Source organism: Cetorhinus maximus, chromosome 22 (genome assembly GCF_964194155.1).
Source record: "Cetorhinus maximus chromosome 22, sCetMax3.hap1.1, whole genome shotgun sequence".
NCBI lineage: Eukaryota > Metazoa > Chordata > Chondrichthyes > Lamniformes > Cetorhinidae > Cetorhinus > Cetorhinus maximus.
In genome coordinates this window covers 12120512-12135862 of record NC_135900.1, presented here as the reverse complement: position 1 = coordinate 12135862, position 15351 = coordinate 12120512, and the positions used below count along the sequence as shown (strand labels likewise).

Below are 15351 nucleotides of genomic sequence, written 5' to 3'. Positions count from 1 at the left end.
ATATCACAAAAAGACATTATCTGGCCATTATCACATTATTGTCTGTGGGAGTTTGATGTACGCAACTTGGCTGCCAAGCTCCCTGCATGACGAGAGTGACTACACCACAAAATAATATTTAATTGGCTGTAAAGCGAGTTGAGATGCCCTGTGGTTATAGGTGCCATATAAATGCAAGCCTCTATGTTGACGCTGTGTTCAAATAGTAGAAAAATGCTGTCAGCCATGCCATCGTTCACTTGGATTGTGCCGCTTGATATCTGTTCAGAATGACGATACAACCTTTTGTTTTGCCTTCCAGGAATAGAGAGTCTATATGAGAGAGCTCTCCACCTCCGTAAGATTCTCCTGACCCTTCCACAGTCTGTGATTATCGTGATGAGATACCTCTTTGCCTTTTTAAACCAGTGAGTATTGCATCTGCCACCTTCTGCTCATTGTGGCAAAGTTACTGAAAGGCTCATTGTCCAGGTGGCTGCTGGCACCCTGGCGAATTATCTGCTGAGGGTGTCGTGTGGAGAAATGGCTGATTCTTTTGGGATGAAGGGCTTGTCTTATGAGGAGAGGTTGAGCAGGTTGGGCCTATACTTATTGGAGTTTAGAAGAAGAGAAGGTCATCTTATTCCAACATATAAGATTCTGAGGAGGCTACGCAGGGTGGATGCTGAACCCCTCCCAGGGGGAAATTTAGAACTAGGGGCGCAGTTTAAAGATAAGGGGTCACCCGTTTAAGACGGAGATGAGGGGGAATTTCTTCTCTCAAAGGGTCGTTAATCTTTGGAGTTCTCTCTCCCAGTGGAGGCCGGGTCATAGAATATATTCACGGCTGAGTTAGATTTTTGATCAACGAGGGTGTGAAGGGTTATGGGCAACAGGCAAGAAAGTGCTGTTAAGGCCACAATCGGATCAGCCATGACCTTATTAAATGGCAGAGCTGGCTCAATGGGCCGAATGGCCTACTGCTGCTGCTGCTACTCATGATCTTATGAAAGGACCAATAGAAGGAGGAATTTTTGATTTTAAAAAAAGCCAAACGATGGCTCATTAGTAAGAATTGGCCTTTGGAGATAGATGTGAAGTTGCGTTTGCCAAGAAAGTCCCCTGGTCTCAAAGTGCTGGCGTGGGGGCCTCGACCTCCTTTTGTCCGCAAATTTGATCTCTCAAAATGATGTACCCAACACATCTGACATCGTTGCACCTCTATTACCCCTTATCTCCCTGCCAACACATGCAGAGTAGTTTAGGACTAATGGAATAGTTCCACCAAAGAGTCAGCACAGGCACAATGGGCTGAATGGCCTCCTTCCACACTGTATCATTCTACGACGGTGGTTAGAATGTAGAATTTGCCATCATGTGGGGTACTTGAAGTGAATGCTGCAAATACATTTAGGAGGAAACTAGATAAACGCATGCAAGAGAAGGAATGAAGGTGGATGGGGTTCAATGAAGAGGGATGAGAGGAGGCTTGTGTGGAGCATAAACACCAGCATTGACCAGTTGAGCTGAATGGCCTGTTTCTGTGCCGTAAATACAATGTAATACTTTGTAATATGGATAGTTGAGCCGATCCTGCTCCTTGATTGGTCCAGCAGGAGTTGAGCAAGACAAGAAAGCTTCAGAGGTCACACAACAGAGATTTGGGGAAACTGCCCCTCCCCCACCACTTAACTTTATGGTCAATCAAAATTGAACGGTATCAGACTTGCCTAATGTGCCACAGCATTGTAGCAACCTTTGCTACTGTTGGACCTTGAGAAGAGTTGAACTTTTTTGATCCCATCAAGAATCCCCCTCCATTTGCTTAACTGCTCAATGCAAATGGCGAACTTTCAGTCTACATTATATTGAGCAGTGACGATTTTCAGAAATGGTCTATTTATTTCAAGAGGTTCACAACATTCCAGTGAACTGGGCGTTTAATGCACACACAACTATAATGAGCAGCTGCTCTCACCCAAACCCCAAATGGCTTGCCGGTGTTTCCTGTTACCTTGTGTTTCTCTCGTGCGTATGGAGCCTTGTTTTTTTTTGTTTTTGTCGCACCATATTTTACTGATGTTTAGATTGGTCTTTACCTGTGTATGAGAGAGAGACAGAGGGCCATCCAGTCTTATTCTAAACAAATGAGTATTGAAATCTTGGGAGGTTTGAAGCATACAGAACAATTCCTTTACATGAGAAATATGGACCAGCTATCGTGAGAGAATTCTGTAAACACGAGCCGACCAGGTTAAGGAATAACATTCCTTTGCGCTGTCCAATCACCTGCACGGGAACAGATCTCTGGTTTTGTGAAGCTTGTAGCTCCCACTCATGGAGGGCCCTCCCTCACAGCTCCCCCAACTTCTCTCTATCCCCCCACCCCCAGGCGGAGGGTCCGGCCCCTCTTGACTCCCCAACATGTTGAAGCTGGCTGGGAGAGTCTCAAATAAAAGCTTTTGCTTAGCAACAACCTTGTATTCTCATTTTCTTGTGGGCAATTCTTAAATATGAAAGAATGTCGGTATTTCCTATGGTTTGGGCAGGAGTGGGGAAATCAGAGTAATCACTGAACCGTGTCGAGTAGGCATGTTGGAATTTGGGGCTGTTTCATAACATTTGGGTAGATTCCAGGCACATAAACCTTAGCCGCAGACCAGTAACTGTGCCTGAGGCTCAGTTTTTGTTCTAATCACGCCAGCCGTTCTCCTGAGTCCATGTCTGTTCTCCTGACCTCTTTCTCGCTGATTGCCTTGTGTCTCTTGGCAGCCTCTCTCAATATAACGACGAGAACATGATGGATCCTTACAATCTGGCGATCTGCTTCGGCCCAACCCTGATGCCTGTTCCCGATTCTCAAGATCAAGTCTCGTGCCAGGCCCACGTGAACGAGTTGATTAAAACCATCATCATCCACAATGAGTTGATTTTCCCTGATTGTAAAGACCTGGAAGGACCCGTGTATGAAAAGTGTATGGCCGGTGATGACTATTGGTAAGCTCAGACCCCCACCCTCTCGAATCCTTTCCCAGTCTCTCTACCCTGAAGCCTGTCATTTACTGTCGAGCAACGAGATCATAAGAAATACGAGCAGGAGTAGGCCATTCAGCCCTTCGAGACTGTTCTGTCATTCAACACGATCATGGCTGATCTGATTGTGGCCTTAACTCCACTTTGTTGCCTGTCCCATAACCCTTGACTCCCTTGTCAATCAAAAACCTATCTAACTCAGCCTTGAATATATTTAATGACCCAGCTCCCAGTGCTCTTCTGTGGAAAGAATTCCAAAGACTAACGACACCCTGAGAGAAGAAATTCTTCCTCATCTCTGTCTTAAATGGGAGCCCCTTATTTTGAAATTGTGCCCCCTAGTTCTAGATTCCACATGAGGTGAAACATCCTCTCAGCACCTACCTTGTCAAGCTCCTCAGAATCTTACATGTTCCAATAAGATCACTTCTTATTCTGCTAAACTCCAATGAGTTTGGGCCCAAACTGCTCAACCTTTCCTCATAAGGCAAGCCCTTCATCCCAGGAATCAGCCTTGTGAGCCTTCTCTGAACTGCGTCCAATGCAAGTATGTCCCACCCTAAGTAAAGTGATCAAAACTGTACACAGTACCGTAGGTGAGGTCTCACCAATGCCCTGTACAGTTGTAGCAAGACTTTCCTACTTTTATACTCCATCCCTTCTTGCAATAAAGGACAACATTCCATTTGCCTTAATTACTTCCTGGACTTGCATGTGGACTTTTTGTGATTCATGTACAAGGACACTCAGATCCCTCTGTACCGCAGCATCGTGCAGTCTCCCTCCCCATTTAAATAATGCAAATCAGATCACTGTACCAGCCCGAGGGAAGGAAAGTTTGGCTGGGCAACCAAGTTAGCTTTAAAGGAGACGAAGAGACCTCTAAGCTCATCAAATTCTGCCCTCTTGTGTATCCCAGTTTTCCATTGACAGCCGGGCCTTCAGCTGCCTAGGCCCTAAGCTCTGGAATTTCCTCCCTAAGCCTCTGCCTCCCTGCCTCTCCCTCCTCCATTTAAGATGCTCCTTAAAATCTACCTCTTCAATCAAGGCTGAGGATGTTTCATTACATTAAAGGCGTTATACCAATGTAAGTTATTGTTGGGATTTCCGGGCAGTAGGATCAATGTAGCTGAAGGTGCAGGTGGGTGAAGAGAGTAGGGGGTTACACAAGAGGCAGGAGTCGGGGGACAGGGAGGATTATGGGTCTGGAGGAGGTGACAGGTAGGTTGTGGTTAGGGGAAGACAGTGGCAAGATTGAAACACTTGGGGAATTTAAAACAAACTCGCTTCTGTTTGTAAACAAGTTGAGAAAGTGAGTCCTTCTGTCTCAAAGTAGTTCAAGGCTGATAATGCCCATTGAGCTGAAGGCCTCAGGCACCAGCTCCCTGTGGTAGTGGGAAGAAGCCTGAGGCTCATTGAACAGCTTTACCCTGAGTGCTTCCTCCTCTCAAGAGCCTGCCAAGAGGGTCAGTGAGGGCCTGAGTTTAATTTAAATGATGTCTAAGCCCAATGATTTAGCTGGAATAATTGTGTTTACAAACAGGACAGCACAGGAGGGCCCTGTGAACAGTGTTTTTAACTCTCCTGGCCCTATCCTTCCCTGCCTTATGCCCTTATTTCTTAATTTGCAATGATCAGTTGTTGAATGGACTGGTTTAGGACAGGAAACAACTGAGACACTCTGAAGGAAATCAGCCAGCTGTTCAACGACTGCTGGTCCCCAAAGTCCCAGCCCAGTGTGCTTAGCATCTTCCCAACACATCATGTGCTATACGTGCTAACTAGTTACGCTAATTATCTTACCTTGAATTAAAGGCCAATTATGTGTGACATGGATGCAAGAACAGGCCTCAAACAAGACCCATACCACCCTTGACCTAATCATGCAGGATTGCATTGACATCCTGCCTGGAGTATAATGTGGGCAAATGTGAAATTGTTCATTTTGGCAGGAAGAATTAAAAAAAAATGTTTATTATCTAAATGGTGAGAGATTGCAGAGCTCTGAGATTCAGAGGGACCTGGGTGTTCTAGCGCATGAATCACAAAAGGCTAGTATGCGGCTATAGCAAGTAATGTTATCATTTATTGTGAGGAGAATTGATTACAAAAGTAGGGAGGTTTATGCTTCAGTTGTACAGGACACTGGTGAGACCACATCTGGAGTGTTGTGTACAGTGCTGGTCTCCTTATTTAAAGAAAGATGTAAATGCATTAGAAGCAGTTCAGAAAAGGCTTACTAAACTAATACCAGGAATGGGTGGGTCATCTTGAGAAAAGTTTGGACAGGTTAGGCTTGTATCTACTGGAATTTAGAAGAGTAAGAGGTGACGTGAATAAAACCTTTAAGATCCTGAGGGGTCTTGACAGGGTGGATGTGGAGAGGATGTTTCCTCTTGTGGGAGAATCTAGAACGAGGGATCACTGTTTAAAAAAAATAAGGGCTTGCTCATTTAAAACAAGAGATGAGGAGAATTTTTTTCTCTCAGAGGGTAGTGAGTCTTTGGAACTCTGCCTCAAAAGGCGGTGGAAGCAGAGTATTTGAATATTTTTCGGACAGAGCTAGATGGATTCTTGATTAACAAAGGGGGGGCGGGTGTGAAAGGTTATCAGGGGTATGCAGGAATGTGAGGTTGAGGTTACAATCAGATTATTTATGACCTTATTGAGTTATGGAGCAGACTCGGGCTGAGTGGCCTACTCCTGCTCCTAATTCATACGTTCATATGTATGTATGACTTAAAATTAGCAAGTGGTGACACTTTGCCTCTGACCGAAGCCTCATCTCCTGACTTTCCACTACCTGCCCTACTCAAACTGCCATGTTGGATGTGTGACTATCATCAGCAAGTCATACCTTGGTCTCTACCCCTGCCCGTCTAGCGCACTCAGCCCCTTCAAATGCCTCACCATGTTCCTTCCATGTTGTCTACTGCAACCTCACCCACACCCGCCTTCCCTCAGCGTTTTTCACCGAGCAGTTCCTCACCCTCAGGAATTTCAGTCTCCACCTCAGTGGCAGCTTTCCCCGTGTCCTCTAAATTACTCCCACGTCTGTGTTCCCCTTGGGTGTTCCCGCTGTGTACGGTTCTGTGCCAGAAACAGTAAAACTTCACAAGCGCCCTTGGAAGCACAGAGTTATTTCTACTAAGAGACTGTCAAGTATCTCTGTAGAAGTTCCTCGAGGCACAATCTACTCATGAATCAAAGTCAACACCAACACAATTGTCTGATAAGTCAACAAGTCTCTTTTTTTTCAAGTACTGTGTTACTTAAGTTGGTCAAGTTAAATTATTAGGAAGGGGAGGAGGCCATTCACCTATTCAAGCCACTTCACGCCATTCCGTTAGATCGTGGCTGACCTGCATCTTAACTCCATTCAGCCGGCTTGGCTCTGTAACCCTCGCCTAACAAAACCTAGCAGTCTCAGTTTTGAAATTTTCAATTGCCGCTCCGGCCTCAACAGCTTTCTTTTTTTTTTTGTTGGGGGAGGGGGAGTGGCGGGCGCCACGCGGAGTGGAGACAGTTCCAGATTTCCACTACCCTTTTGTGTGAGGAAGTGCTTCCTGACATCACCCTTGAATGGCCTAGTTCTAATTTTAAGGTTGAGCTCCCTTGTGCTGTACCCGCCCCACTGGAATTCCCTCCCTAAACCTAGGCTCCTCTCCACTTCTCCTTTTAAGATGCTCCTTACCCCTTCGACCAACCTGTCCTACCATCTCCTCGTGCGTCTGAGTGTCAAATATTATTTGATCGTTCTCCTGTGAAGCGCCTTGAGGATGTTTTACTACGCTAAAGCTGCTATATAAATGCAAGTTGTTGTTGTTGAGGTCTCTCGACACCACCTTGCCTTATCTTAAACGTCTCAGTTATACACCGAACCACAATGATTGAATAACTAACTGGGTGTATAACCCCAGTTAGTCCAGAATGGTGTGGCTGTGTCCAGAAGTAACCTGTTGTCTTTTCCGCTCTGTCCAACAGTGACAGCCCTTACAGTGAACATGGCACACTGGAGGACGTCGACCTAGATGCTGGCACTGAGACACACACCAGTGAAGATGGTATGTTCCTGCAACCTGTTTTTTTTTAAAAAAAACCTGAGAGCCAAATTTTAATAGACATTTTGCCCTCGTCATGAGTGTAAAATGGACTCCGCTTCTGTAAAGGAAGGAATTGTTTTCTTGACAGGGCAGGTTTGGCAGATTCCCAACATTGAAATGAATGCACAAGAAGCCATACTGGGGGGAGGTGGGTGGGGGAGAGACAGCATCCTTGAACTTTGAACCGAAGTTCCCAAGCTCCATTCCCAGCGGGTGAAACTCCACATTCAAAGTGGAAATTTGTTGAGGGGGAGAAAAATTCTTATGCTGGTTTTCAAGCCCCACCCATGGTGTCACCCCCTCCCTATCTCTATAATCTCCCCCAGCCCCACAGCCCTCCTGAGATACCTGCGCCCCTCCGATTCTGCCCTTTCATGCATCCCCGATTTTAATCTCTCCACCGTTGGTTGCCGCGCCCTCAGCTTCTAAAGGCCCTAAATTCTGGAATTCTCTCCCGAAACCTCTCTACCTCTTTACCTCACGGCCCTCCTTTAAGGCCTCCTCGAAACCTGCCTTTTTCGCCAAGCTTCTGGCCGCCTGACCAAAATGTCACCTGACGGACTCGAAACCGTCAACTGCGTCCCTCTCCGCGGAGGCTGTCGGACCTGCTGAGTTTTTCCAGCTCTTCTTGTTTTTGTTTCAAATGTCACCTTATGTGGCTCACCCCCTGTTCCAGCTCTTCGAAAGAGCTGTCCGATTCGTCCCAACTGCTCTCTCCCCGTCCACTTAAAAACTTTTTCTCCCTTACAGATATAAATGCAAGTCGCTTCTGAAAGTTGTTATTGAACAACTCGCTGTGTGGACAAGAAAATTTGTCTCCTCTGCTGGTTCTTTTGTCAGCCATGGTCAATCTCTGTCCGCTGGCTACTGACCCTCCTCCCCTCCTCACGCCCAGTGGAAGCAGCTTCTCCTTATTTACCGCCCGTAGCCGCGCACGTTTTTTTCCGTTCAGGTGCTTATCCAGTTCCTTTGGAAAGCCACGATCGAACCTGCCTCCACCTCACTCTCTCTCAGCCAGTGAATTCCAGCTGGGAACCACTCACGTTTTCCCTCATGTCGCCTCTGATTTCCCCTGCCAGTGACCTTAAATTTGTGACCTCTGATTCTCGATCCTTCTGCCAGAGGAAACTGTGTCTCCCTCTCTGCCCAGGCCCCTCATGGTTCTGAACATCTCTTATCAAATCTCCCCTCGATCTTCTTTAAAGAAAACCTTTTTTACCCAGAGGGTGGTGACGGTGTGCAATGCGCTGCCTGGGAGGGTGGACATCCTTTAAAAAAGTACCTGGATGAGCACTTGGCACGTCACAACATTCGAGGCTATGGGCCAAGTGCTGGTAAATGGGATTAGGTAGGTAGGTCAGGTGTTTCTCACGTGTCGGTGCAGACTCGATGGGCCGAAGGGCCTCTTCTGCACTGTGTGATTCTGTGCTCTTCAAAAACCATCACAGCTTCTCCAATCCATCCAAGCAACTGATTGATTGTCAGTCCACTATTAAGTCTCCCCTTAACCACCTCTGATGTAAATGAAAGGGATACATGAACAAAACTTCCATTCACACATTCATATCTTTTTCTTCGTACTATTTGGCGATCTTCCCGCCTGCTTTTTTTTTTAAAAAAAAAGAAGCGATTGGTTACCCATCCAGTTGCCGTCGATGGGAATTGCTTTCCTACATAATCCGGGTCACCGCACTTCAAACTAGTTTGTTGTCTCTGAAAGACTAGGGCCAGGATTTTCAACTGGGCGGGTGGGCGGGCCCGGAAGGGGTCACGAAGTCGAGCGCCGCCCGCGATTGGGCCCTGATGTTGATTTCACACTGACTAACGGGTCAGCCAGTGTGAGACGCGCGCTGCAGCACGACCGGGGTGGGGGCGGGAGGAGGGCGAGCGCGGAAGTTTGCGGGTGTGCCTGGGTGCGCACAGTGAAAGCTCCCTGAGGCACAGGGTTGCCTCACGGAGCTGAAAATTTATAAACTGAAAAATTAAAAACTTTATTCCCCCCCGCCCCCCCCCGCCATGTGACTCTGTCACAGGAGCAGAGACATGTTATGAATGAAATTTAAACGTTTTTATTTTGTTTTTATTTGCTGCTGGAAACCTCATCCCGCCCGTGGATGAGGCTTCCTAAAAAGTGCAAACCTTTTCGCTTGCCCGCCAACCGTAAAAATTTCTTATAATTATTACTTTAACGGCCTCAATGGGCCTGTCAATTGTCGGCAGGCGCACGCTGCAGACTCCCACGCACCTGCCGACCGAAATATTGCGCGATGATGTCGGGACGCTCACCTGTCTGACGGGCGACAAATTCTGGCCTGGGAAGAGTTTTGGCAAAGTATGCCGAGCTGCTGTGCAAATCTAAGCTGATGATTCCTTTTCAGGTGTGTGGCTTTTTAGAGGGGGAAACAGAATGGAAAAAGACGTGAGGAGCAACTGAAGGCACTAAGTGGCTTTAACACACGGATGTTCTTTTAGTCACATGCCGGGGAAAGGCAGACAAAGGAATGTTTTTATAACAAGAAAGCAAATCTCTTGCTCGTTCACTGTGGCGAATAAATCCAAAGTGACCATCAGCTCCGGTCACCATAGTGACCCATGATTGTTTGGCGTTTGGAGATTATCTACTCGCATCTTGTTTAAACACTGCCGTGAGCAGTATATGTAGACCAGCAGTGAATTGTAATGGGAAAATGCAGTATTAGATTCATGCAGAAGTGGACTAGAAACACGAGCTGTTCTCAGGCTTAATTTCCAGTCTCATCTTCTGCAGCTGACAGATTAGAAGGCCCGAGCTATCAAGTCAGAAAATGTTGGAGCTAACAAACGTATGAGGCACAGGTTTCTGTTACTGTTAGATAGATTCTGTTACAGATAGATTCTAATGTCTTCAGATAAATTCTGTTGTTCAGAACAGGAGGTCTTGTGGGCTTTTTGACACAGCATCTGTAACACCACCAAAAGAATCCAGAGAGAGAAATTCAGGAGAATTGTGTATGAAATAATTGTGATGGGTGATCTGCCCTTTCATTGATTCCTCTCAGAATAGTGATACAAAAGCACCAGGTGGAATAGAAAACCGTATTGATTGAAATGACATCCGCTAAAGTCGTCCTTCTTACCAGCAGCGGTGATGAATTGGTGTGATCCCATCTGGTGGGAATTGTGCCAAATTGGAAAAGCACTCCCCTATTAATGGCCCAAACTGCACTGCTCATCATCTCCTGAACTTGCGTTGACTTATACAGCACATGGAGTACCAGTTACAGCAAAACTGCCAAATTTGTTTTTTCTAAAGGTACATTGAACATGGGAATTGCTGGAGGTAAAAAGACCACATTCCGTCTACTGTGCCTTCCACCATCCTGTTAGTCACATGATACAACAGTAATGGACTTCATGACTAATTATAATAATCGATCTCTATCAATTAGTCTACAACAGACCCAGGCACAAAGCAAGGACCCCATAAATCCAAAGTAACCTATTCTGCCTGAGGCTGCTACACTTACCATAAAATCATGTCTAGAAAAGCTTTTCTTTTTATCGAGTGCTAGTCGACAATTTTTTTCACTCTTGGGATTGGGTGTTCCTGGCAAGGCGAACATTTATTGCCCCCGCCTACTAGTCCTTGAGAAGGTGGTGGTGACCAACTGTCTTGAACCACTGCAGTCCCTGTGGTGTTGGTACACCCACAGTGCGTCAGGTGGGGAGTGCCAGGATTTTGACCCAGTGTCAGTGAACCTTTCCTTCATAGTTGGGTCAAAATCGGGATGGGCTGTGACTTGGGAGGTGGTGGTACAAGTGGTACCCTTTGTCCTCTAGAGGTCATGAGTTTGGGAGATGCTGTTGAAAAAGCCTTAGCAAATTGCTGCAGTACATCTTTTAGATTATACACACCGTAGCCACAGTGCGGCAATGGATGTTTAAAGATGTTAATTCCCAGGTTTATTGAATAAAGTTTCATATTTTACATGGTGGGATTGGAACTTGTGACCTCTGCTTTACTAGTCCAGCACCATAACCATTACCTTAATTCACCCCATGACTTTACTCCAGGGCCACGAGCTTCTGACACATGGTTCTCAAGCAGTCAGAAACGCCAAAAAACGTAGACTCCAGCATCCATGTGTCCTGGTGTCGCCCAACCTGCAGCCAAAATACAGCCTCTTCAATCACACAAGGATAATTTAACATGGTTGCATTGTGACTTGGGAGGTGCTGAGGCGTGTAGAGCGAGCTTAGTGCCCGATTCCTGTCCAGCTTTGCCCACTGCACAGGCAAAATGATTACGGAGAACAGCAAGTATCAGCAATGCCGGCTAATGGAATCCGCGTGCCTGCACAGTGGCAGGGCCCTGGTTTCAGAAGCAGCTTCCATGAAGGCTGGAGCTAGTTGGCAGCATAAGCCCTAAGAAAACAAGCAAGGTCAGTTTGACGTTCTTCCCTCAAGTCCAAGTTACAAATGGACGAAGGACTGATATAAAGTGAATGATGCAGCACAGAAAGGAGGCCATTCGGCCCACCATGCCTGTGCTAGCTCTTCGATAAAGCAACCCAATTAGTCCCACTCACCTGCACATTCGCCACTGCCCTGCACTTTTCTTTTCCATTTCAAAACTCTACGCTATTCCCACCTGAAAGTTATTGTTAAATCTCTTTCCACCAGGCAGTGCGTCCCAGGTCATAATCTCCTGCAACATTCTCCTCATCTTCCTCCTGGTTCTTTTGCCGATTATCTTCAATCCGTGGTCACCAAATCTTTCTGCCAGTAGAAATGGTTTCTCCTTATTTACTGCACCATAGCCCCTCATAATTTTGAACCCATTGCTCCTCTTTGATATGATTTGATTCAAACCAATGCATTTTCCGACATCAGCTGTTTAAGACCCTTGAGCTGACAGGCTGGAAAATGACCTTTGTTAGAACATTGTACCTTTACCGGCAGTAGTATTTTATGGTACTTTGGATTGTGGATATTTGATAACCGTCCAGGACCAATCTGCTTCTGTCAGCCGGGCATCACTTAAAATCTATCAGAAGCACCTGGGAGCGTTTGTTGTCTAATCCTTCAGTGTAGCATTAATCAGACTAGACATTGCCCCGGATCGTGAGCTGCGATGCTGAGTCCTGCCACGGGATCTTGGAGGGATTGCTTCCAAACTCGAACAAAAGCGCCACTTCAGCGTTTTCCACGAGCAGTCTTGATGCCTGTAGGGGTCACAGCAAAGTCCCGATCACTGTCTTCTCACTCTTTTGAGGTTTTTTTGTCATTGGGTTTTGGGCTGACTGCAGTGATACTCGAGTGATGTAGTGCGTTTGCACAGCAGGTTAGATCCTGTCCCCATAGGCAACGTCAGCCGTGAATCCGTTCGTAGCAGGCTCACCTCCGATTTAGAAGATCGTGGGATCCAGTCCCACTCCAGAGATTTGAGCACAAAATCAAAGCTGACGCTCCAGTGCAGTACTGAGGGAGTGGCACACAGTTGGTGCTGCTGTATTTAGGATGAGACCTTCTCGAATGAATGTAATAGCTCCCATCCCGCTATTTTGAAGGAGTGCAGGGGAGTTTCTCCCCAGTGTCCTGACCGACACCTTCTGTATTTTTGCATCTGTCTTTGTTAAGGTCAGGGATTTGGAAGCTTAGATATCCCAGTCAGCATAATTCTTAGTGCAGTTAACACCTGCATTAAGGTAATGCCATCCAGAAAGGCTGGGCTCATGCATTGGTTACTGATGTACATCAGAGACCCCACTTCAGGGCTGAGGTTAGCCCAATGGTAAAATTCCACCCTGCCTGTGATTCCTTTGGAAAGCACCGAGCTAAGATTGGGTACTTTTTCCCTCTTGCTCCTCTCCCCTATTTCTATTTCTCTTTCCTCTTTCCCTGTCTCATCTTTCTCCCCCTCCTCTCCCAATTGTTTCATCACCCCACTCCCTTGATCTCGTCCCTCTTTCTTTTGCTTCTCTTCATCATTCCCTCCCTTTCCTCCCCTCTTTATCCTTCCCCTGACTCTCTCCTCTCTCCCTGTCTTTCATTCCCTTCTCCTTCCTACTTTTCTCTCCTCACTCCATCCTTCTTCTCTACCCTCTGCCTTCCCCGCTCCACCCTCTCAAATCCTTGTGCTCTTTTGCCTCTCCCTCTCTTTCTCTTCGCTTCTCTCTCTCTCTCACACACACATATACACTCTCTCTCACCCTCTCTCTCTCTCTCATAATAGATTATGAATTGATGTTAGTTTTCAATTGCTTTTTGACTTTTATACCTTTTTGGGTGACATTTTTACACTCCTTTGCTAGTGTGCGGATAACAAGTGCTTAGAAAAATGTTCCTGGGTCCCCCTAGTGTCTCAGTCTATAATTGCATTTTGTGCTACTGAACCACCGCAGAGATCAAAGCTCAGTACCCAGGGGTGCCTTGGCTAGGGAGATGGTGGAAGAAAATCACCTGGGTTTTTTCTGATTCTGATCCCTGGTGAAATAATCGCACATGCGGTTATTCTGGTGAGGACAGGAGGCTGATGGAACTGTATCACAGCAAGGGAAATTGACATTCAATGGCATGACCATCGCTGAATCCCCCAGTATCAACATCCTGGGGGTTACCATTGACCAGAAACTGAACTGGACTAGCCAAATAAATACAGTGGCTACAAGAGCAGGTCAGAGGCTAGGAATCCTGCGATGTGTAACTCACCTCCTGACTCCCCAAAGTCTGTCCACCATCTACAAGGCTCAATTCAGGAATGTGATGGAATACTCTCCACTTTCCTGGATGAGTACAGCTTCAACAAGGCTCACAAAGGTCACCATCATCCAGGATAAAGCAGCCCGCTTGACTGGCACCACATCCACCACCTTAACGTTCACTCCCTCCACTACTGATGCACAGTGGCAGCAGTGTGTACCATCTACAAGATGCACTGCAGCAACTCACCAAGGCTCTGTTGACAGCACCTTCCAAACCCGCGACCTCTACCACATAGAAGGACAAGGCCAGCAGATGCGTGGGAACACCATGCTGACTGAAAACCCTGGAACTCCCTCCTTAACAGCACTGCGGGTGTACCTACACCACATGGACTGCAGCGGTTCAAGAAGTCGGCTCACCACCACCTTCTCAAGGGCAATTAGGGATGGGCAATAAATGCTGGCCTAAACAGTGAAGCCCACATCCCATGAATGAATTTTTTAAAAAAAACACCACCACCTGGAAGAACAATCCATAGGGGAATTTGAGAGAGAAGTGAAAGTAAATAAAGGATATGAGGAAGGACAGCAAGCTAGCACAAGCACAATGTGCTGTAAAAATGTAATTGTTCAGTGGTCTTTTGCATAAACAGTTTGCCACTGGTGGGTATGGGCTCTTGACAATGCAGCCTGCAGATTCAGCAAAATCACAGTGAATGAGAACTCGAAAGGAAAAGTGCTGGAAACACACGGCTTAACGTTTTGAACAGTTAATTGGGAATATTGTTTGAAGGGAACATCCTCTTTAAATCCCTTTATTCTCCAAATATTCTACAAAAGGCAGCAAAGGAAAGGATTGCAGATGCTGGGAGTCTGAAACCGAAAATGCTGCAAGTGTTCGGGGGTTCAGTTAGTATCCGTGAGGTAACATTTCGGGCGATGGGTCCACGACTGAAATGTTAAACTCTTCTGTTTCTCCATGGATGCTGTCAGACCTGCTCAGTGTTTCTGCAGTTTCTGGTTTTGTTCTATAGTTTGACAGAGGAAAGCTGAATTGAAGGAAGTTTTACCCTCCATTGGCCTCGGTCCCTTTGAAAGATTCTCACCAGCTGCTTTTAGTGTGACACTATATTTTCAATCTGTCCGGCAACTTGTCAAGGTTACTTCGACAGCGCCTCCCTCTCCTGCGACCACCACCCCCCACCCCCAAGATGTGCAGAGCACCAACATCTCTGCATTTCCAAGTCACGTGGCATCATTGCTACAACTGTACAGGGAATTGGTGAGACCACACCTACAGTATTGCGTGCAATTTTGGTGGTCTCATTTAATCACAGATTCGTAATTTTTACTGTGCAGAAGAAGGCCATTCAGCCCATCTGCACCAGCTCTCCAAATGAGCAACTTACCTAGTGCCATTCTCCTGCATTCTCCTCATAACCCTGCACGTTGTTCCTCTTCAAATAACAGTCTAATTCCCTTTTTAAAGCCGCGATTGAACTTGCCTTCACCACACGCTCAGGCAGTGCATTCCAGACCCTGACCATTCACTG

At 46.5% G+C, this 15351-nt stretch overlaps 1 protein-coding gene across 4 annotated transcripts in view; it reads left to right on the top strand.

Moving 5' to 3' along the window:
- The window catches only part of LOC144696481 (SLIT-ROBO Rho GTPase-activating protein 1), a 248875-nt gene that overhangs the window by 217775 nt on the left and 15749 nt on the right, over nt 1–15351 (top strand). For all 4 annotated transcript variants that reach the window (XM_078567814.1, XM_078567812.1, XM_078567810.1 and 1 more), the window contains exons 16-18: nt 302–407; nt 2752–2976; nt 6997–7076. In XM_078567814.1, the coding sequence (XP_078423940.1) occupies nt 302–407; nt 2752–2976; nt 6997–7076 (411 nt within the window). The remainder of the gene's footprint in view (nt 1–301; nt 408–2751; nt 2977–6996; nt 7077–15351) is intronic.